General features: G+C 36.6%; 1 protein-coding gene across 1 annotated transcript; it reads left to right on the top strand.

Annotated features, from left to right (window-relative positions):
• The first annotated feature begins 638 nt into the window (after positions 1 to 638).
• LOC125474073 (probable receptor-like serine/threonine-protein kinase At5g57670) lies at positions 639 to 3,593 on the top strand. The gene is made up of 10 exons (XM_048577502.1): positions 639 to 783; positions 911 to 1,029; positions 1,155 to 1,273; positions 1,367 to 1,485; positions 1,576 to 1,980; positions 2,122 to 2,376; positions 2,486 to 2,643; positions 2,729 to 2,944; positions 3,170 to 3,319; positions 3,421 to 3,593. The coding sequence occupies exons 1-10, from the start codon at positions 639 to 641 to the stop codon at positions 3,562 to 3,564; spliced, it is 1,830 nt and encodes a 609-aa protein (XP_048433459.1). The 3' UTR covers positions 3,565 to 3,593.
• The last annotated feature ends 3,742 nt before the right edge of the window (positions 3,594 to 7,335 follow it).

Below are 7,335 nucleotides of genomic sequence, written 5' to 3'. Positions count from 1 at the left end.
TCTTCATATATGTATATTGAAGTTATTTGACCTTCAGATGTGCCCTTGAATGCCCAATGCCAATACAAAAACATATAGATGTAAGTATAGAATCCCTTTTTTTTATTTACATGTGTAGCTTAGTTTTCCTCTCTCTCTCTCTCTCTCTCTCTCTCTCTCTCTCTCTCTCTCTTCTAACGATGAAGTAAGAAACTGTAGTGTCCTATCAACGTTTCATTCATGAATCATGACGAGGGGCTCCTTTGATTCTCTTTTCACTATATTTCAGACCAGTCTCTTCTTTTGTCTTACAAAACAAGACAAATCAAATACGTGCCACCAACTTTGCTTATACCCCAAAGCACCCAACCACAACACTTAATTGTAGCTCTATAGAGAGAGAGAGAGAGAGAGAGAGAGAGCAGTTGTTCTAATCTTGGCACTCGCAAAAGAGTTTTTCATGCTTGTTAAACAAGACTAATGGAATGAGAACTAGTCCTCACACTTTTCCAACTGACTTAATCATGCTGTTATCCCTCTCCATATATATAATCCTAATTTGGTCAACAAGAACAACTAGATCACATAACTGAAAGAAAGTACTCCTTCACATTATACCCATCAAGTAGTGCGTCCACAACCTGTTAGTTAAATAATTCATGACAAACAAAATGCCTCCTTCTACCCCTTCTAGAATACTCGTAGGCATCTCTTCCGATGCAGATGACAGTCAGGAGTTGCTCTCATGGGCAATCAGAGTTCTTGTTCATCAAAATGACACCATTGTTGCCATCCGTGTACTTGGTCAGTTGGTTTGTATCAATTTACAAATATTTGTTTTTATCACATTTATCAAAATAGTAGCATGGTCAACTACACAAGTTAATTCAGTTGCATCGGTAAGTCTTACATATGGCTATCTATTTTTCAGTTGGCGAGGAGAGGAAAAAGCGCGAATCAGGAACAAAAAATCAATCGCAGCTTCGTCGAGCAAAAGCCAATGTTATATCTGTGCTTGGAGAATTTGCCAGGAGTTGCCAATTTAAGCAGGTGAACTGAGCTTAATGAAGTGAATTATTATCAACTTATTTTGAAAATTGTAAAAATGTTCTCAGTATTGATAACCTTCTGTTGAAAGTTATAATAAGTTTCATATGCATAACATTAATTTTCAGGTAAATTTAGAAGCAAGAGTAGTTTTTAGCTCAAGTGTTGGAAGAGGTCTGATTGAGGAAGCAAAATCAATTTCAGCAGACTATCTCCTTCTTGGTGGCTCAAGAAACCAATCCAAAAGGTTAAAATTATTCTAGCCTTCTGTTTTTTTCTTCAACATTTTATAACTTGTATCGATTGCATGATCATTGACATGGTTTCCTCACTGAATTAGAACTCCCTCCATCACAAAATATTGCTTCAAGCATTCCCCGGCTAGGTACACACTGGTTTTACTTGGGAAATCAAAGCAACCTCAACAGAATTCAGATTCAGAATCTGCAGACTCCAAAGGTAGCTAGTTCAATTCAAAAGTTTTCAGATGGCATAACAACTCCTTTTGTAGATTGGATTGTATTCTAATCTGTTTCTATCTAATATCAGAAATCCTTCAATCAAGTTCACGAACATCGTTGCAAGATATCATGCACAGTAGCAGAACTACATCCTTTTCTGAAAAGCAAACCGTCCAAGGAACACAGAACAAAAACCCTTCACCAAGAACTGTTTTACGTGAATTTGAAGCTGAATCTCAGAGCACAGAAGATGATACCGGTAGCAATGTAGACTCGACCGTTACAGCGTTCCCCTCTCTTGCTCCTCCCAATTTTAATAGGCAAATCACCCTAAGAAGGCAAGGATTGTCACCTTGCAGGATCATTACTTCGTTTTTAGGTTCACCATTCAGAAAACGAAACAGAAGTTTATCCAAGAACGAACTGCAGCTACCTTTCTTGAAGTGCTTCAGCTACAAGGAGATCATGAATTCCACAAACAACTTCCACCCAGGTAAAAATGTCAGTACAATTAGTTCTGAAAATAGTTATTTGAAAATGTTGAAAGCTGTGGGGTTTTGCCAACCTATCTTGTAGCCCTGTGGTTTCCGGCTTACTTGGAATTCACATGCGATTTTTTTCCTCTGCGTTTCAGATAATATAGTAGGTCGAGGTGGATATTCAGAAGTATATAAGGGCGATCTTTCTGATGGAAGACGCATTGCAGTTAAGATGTTGGCCAAGGACAGCAAGGATGCTAACAAGGAAAAAGAGTTCCTCATGGAATTGGGTGTAATTTTACATGTCAGCCATCCTAATACCGCTAACTTAGTCGGTTGCTGCACTGAAAACGGACTCTACCTGATTTTTGATTTCTCTCCAAAAGGAAATTTGTCTTCTGCTTTGCACGGTAAGAAAGATATACTTACTGCCTCAGTAATTATTCATGACCTGTTGAATTATGGACATTAATTATGCCTGCTATGAACAACTTGCTTATTGCATGAGACAATCTTCAGGTAAATCCAGCGAGTTGCTTTCATGGCCTATTAGATACAAGGTTGCCATTGGAGTTGCAAGGGGTCTGCACTATCTACATGAATGTTGCAAGCACCGAATAATCCATCGGGACATAAAAGCCTCAAATATCCTTCTGGGACCAGATTATGAACCGCAGGTGAACAAGCAAACAACCTTTTCAGTATAACATGCTTGACTGTCATTTATTCGTCAAATTTAGATACGAATTTGTCTCTCTGTAGATTACAGACTTTGGACTAGCAAAATGGCTTCCTAACAAATGGACTCATCATGCTGTGCTTCCAATTGAGGGTACGTTTGGATACTTAGCACCGGAGTACTTCATGAACGGAATTGTTGATGAAAAAATTGATGTTTTTGCATTTGGAGTTCTTCTTATGGAAATTGTAACTGGAAGAAAGCCTGTGGATTCATCAAAGCAAAACCTTCTACTATGGGTATGAAATTGTTAACCTAACCTACATAAAATATGTAGACGCTCGCAGCATGCGCAAAGACACATACTTTGGAAATTTTAGAAACTCCAAGCATGGATATCTTACTTCTTGGATTAAAAAAACAAAAAAAGAACATAAAATTCCTCGTTCTTTTACCATTCTGACAGAAAATTCCTCATTCTTTTACCATTCTGTTTTTTTTTTATTATTATAACGGTTGTGCAGGCAAAGCCTCTTATGGAATCAGGGGACATAGCCAAACTAGCTGATCCAAAACTGGAAGGGAAATATGACACAGAACAACTGCACAGAATAGTGCTTACAGCTTCCGATTGTGTAAGACAATCCTCAGTATGGCGACCCCCAATGCATGAGGTACATCACTGATTTGCTGCGCATTGTCCCATATATACAATAAATTCATAAGACATGACTTGAAACTACGATTTATATATTTGATTTTCTTTTGCCTTTAGGTGTTAGAGCTTCTTACCAATGGCCATAACTCTAAGGTTGCAAGGAGCTCGATTCCTAAGTTTTCCTCGGACGAGTTGGATGATTGCTCCATGGTTTATGGATATGAGGTTCCAGTAGATACTGATTTGGAGGACTACTTATGATTATTTGATCCTTGATTTTTATTTATTTATTTTCTGCACTAGGACTTTAGGTTTAATTACTAGTGACAAGAGATATGCTTGATAGAGTAAGAGGTAAGAAGTTGAACTGTTCCTTGTAACTGAAGTATCAGAGAGAATCACCGTGTTATGTGATGCGGAGACATACATCCGGTTGTACCAAAGAATTTCCCCAAGTATTGGACTACTACAACTGAAGAATATCTGCAGTTAATCCACCACTCTGAATTGAGAGGCAAGGTAATCTTTATACCAAAGAAAAACGAGCATTTAAAAGTTCATATCAACACTAATAAAGAACGATAACGCAATTTCCGCTAAACAACTTGAACTTGAAAATTCAAAGAGTCTCTAGCAAAACACAACCAAGTAGAATTCACCAATGACCATGCGAGCAAATAAGTAAAATTTTAGACAAGAATAAACAGAGAATGTTGTGGTCTTTTTCTTCTTCCCGCTCGTCTGCCGGAGACAAAAAAATTGATTTATAACATGCAGCTGCACGTACTTGTATTGCAAGTTTTGACCCTAATTCTTGATAAGCGAATTCTTCTGGATTTCAGTCTGCTGGAAATTTTGAGTAGAAATTTATTTGTCCCACATTGGCCATTTCCAAAAGGTTTCCTCACTTTATAAGGCTTTATCCCTTATAAAAAATGATTGGAGTGATAGGCATTCTAGACTAAAATTGGGCTCACCCTTGGGTTGTGTTTTGGGGTGTACTAATTAATAATTTAATTAATTAATTAATTTTAGATTTAATTAATTAATTATTTTTTTACTAACAGACTCTGAAGTGTGAAAAAACGCAGAAAGAAAACACCCCTCTGAGAAGATGTCTCCCAACAGATGCATCCCTTCCTCATACCTGTTGCGAACAGGCATAATCATACATCCATCCACATGGCATTTAGAACACAGAAAATACAATTCTTCTTCTATAATCCAAAACATCCTTATTGAGAGAACCACATAAAAATTCGCCAGAAGCCAAGTTTTCCGGTGCTGAAATTCTAACTTGATCGTTGAATCCTAGTGAAGCAGACGTCCGTAAAACTATAAGCACTGAGTAAGGACGAAATTTGTGTTTCAAGGACATTGCGGTACACAAGCCTTGATCTTCAATAGTTATGTTCAATATTATTTCATTGTTCATACTCTGTTAATTTCCTATTCGCATTTATTATTTATTAGCATATATAATTTTATCATAGATTGTTGACATATATCCAACACAGTCTGCAAGTCAGAACGAAGTGAGGGTTCAAGAACAAAGGATCTTTTGGTTTTCTGCTTCAAACATCCTTTTCCGTTGCTTCTTCTGCCCACATGGAAATGATGAGTCTGTTGCAATATTTTTTTCACGGTTTTTTAGCCAAAATAGTCCCTGAGTGGTACATGTGTGGTCCCACTAATCCAATCATGTGTCGCCATGTAGATAGCCATACAAAATTATTCTTTTAAAAAAAATTAAAAGCTGAAAATAAAAACAAATGGAGCTTTGTTGAAAATGGCTCATATTCTTATAAATAAGCAAAAGTGAGAGAGATAGCCTTTGCTAGAGACATGAGCGAAGCAGGTGCAATGAATCACACTGTTTATTTTTGTAACTATAACACAAAAAGATTGCAAGTAAAGAGAGGAAGGAAGGGATATTGATATTATTGCTTTCATTCTCTTCTTTTCTGTGTGTTGTGATCATACACGGAATGCTCCTTATATAGAGCCATATCCGTGAAGAATCATAAAAATGAAATGAGTTTATTTTGAAAAACATTATAGAAGAACAACAATGCTACTATTCTTAAGTCTTCCTTACCTTTCATCTTTGTCTTAAATATGTGGGCATTTATTCTCACAACTTTTACAACACTCTTCCTTGGATGCCAATATATCAACATCAGTTGCCTCATTAAAACCTTGCTCGAAAAAATCCAGTGGGAAAAAACCGTAACGAAGAAAAAATAACACAAATTTGCTTGGATTGTTGATATAGTGTTAAGTATGTTTATGTTGCCTCATTAAAACCTTGATAGGAAAAACCCAATGGGAAAAATCCTAGTCAAAAGAAAAAGAGTATAACAAGATGTATCATGGATGCTCCCCCTGATTCTGCATCCTTCAAATTTAACTGATTGGTAAGCTGACGTAATCTGATACCATGTAGTAGCTTCTGAGACGTGCACTTTGGTAAAGATTTGGTGAATAGGTCTGCTGAATTTCCACTGGAACGGATTTGTCTGACTTTAATAACTTTAGCCTTCTGAAGCTCATGTGCACTGAAAAACTTTGGAGATATGTGTTTAGTCTTATAACCCTTGATGAATCCTTCCTTCATTTGGGCAACACACGCTTCATTATCTTCATGAATGATAGTTGGAGTGTCTGTCTTAGAAGGTAGATCACATGAATTTTGGATGTGGTGAATCATTGATCTTAACCAAGAACATTCACGACTGGCTTCATGTACAGCAAGTATTTTCGAGTGATTGGAAGATGTAGAAACTAATGTTTACTTCATTGAGCACCCTGAAATTGTTGTATTTCCATAATTGAACACATATCCAGTTTATGAGTGGGCTTTATGCGAATCAGAGAGAAAACCAGTATCTGCATATCCAACGCGACTCTGGTTATTTGTGGATTTCTCGTAGTAGAAGAGACCCATGTTTGTTGTCCCACAGAGGTATCGTAAAACATCTTTGACTACTTTCCAATGGCGAATTGTTGGAGCAGAGCTATACCTTACTAACAACTTGACTGAAAAAGCTATATCTGGTCTATTATACAATAAAGCACCTATTGCACTCAAATATGGTACTTCTAAACTAATGACCATTTCATCATCTTCTTTTGAATCAAATGAATCTTACTTTATGTTCAGATAATGAATAACCATTCACGTGTTGCGTGGGTAAGCCATGTCCATGCAAAATCACTTTAGGATTTTTTTAATGTAAGCTGATTGATGGACCAAAATTTCATTAGCACAATGCTCGATCTACATGCCACGACAATATTTTGTTTTCCCAATGTCTTTCATTTCAAATTCGCTTTTCAGATATTCTGCAGTTTTATTGAGCTCTTTAGGGGTTCCAACTAAATTCATATCTTCGACATATATTGCCACTATGGCAAATCCAAAATTTGATTTCTTAATGAACTCATAAAGGCAAATGACATTATTGGTATATCCTTCTTTGATTAAATACTCACTGAGATGATTACACCACATTCATCTAGATTATTTCAGCCCATATAATGATCGCCTTAATTTGATTGTGAGAATACCTCGTGGTTTGTTAGCCGCTTCAGGCAACTTAAGTCATTATGGGACCTTCATATATATGTCAGTATCTAAGTCTCCATATAGATACGCGGTGATGACATCCATATGTCACATGTCAAGTTTTTCTAAAACCACCAAACTTATTAAGTAGTGGAACGTAATTGCATCCATTACAGGAGAGTATGTCTCCTCATAATCAATTACAGGTCTTTGTGAAAAACCTTGTGCAACGAGTCATGCTTTATATCTTGCAATCTCATTTTTCTCAGTGCGTTTTCTTATGAATACCCATTTGTAACCCACGGGGTTTACTTTAGGCGGGGTTTAGAATACTCGTTCAAAAACACTTCGCTTTTCTAAGGAATTTAATTATGCTTGGATTGCATCTTTCAATTTTGATCTTGTCTCTGTTTTCGCATTCATCAACAAAGTTGGGCTTAATATCATCGCTTCATATGATTTCA

Source organism: the organism of the source record quoted next, unplaced genomic scaffold (genome assembly GCF_019419815.1).
Source record: "Pyrus x bretschneideri cultivar Hongxiangsu unplaced genomic scaffold, Pyrus_bretschneideri_v1 Contig119, whole genome shotgun sequence".
In the NCBI taxonomy this organism is placed as follows: domain Eukaryota; kingdom Viridiplantae; phylum Streptophyta; class Magnoliopsida; order Rosales; family Rosaceae; genus Pyrus; species Pyrus x bretschneideri.
The sequence above is the reverse complement of the archived record's forward strand: the minus strand, read 5'-3'. Positions and strand labels throughout refer to the sequence as shown.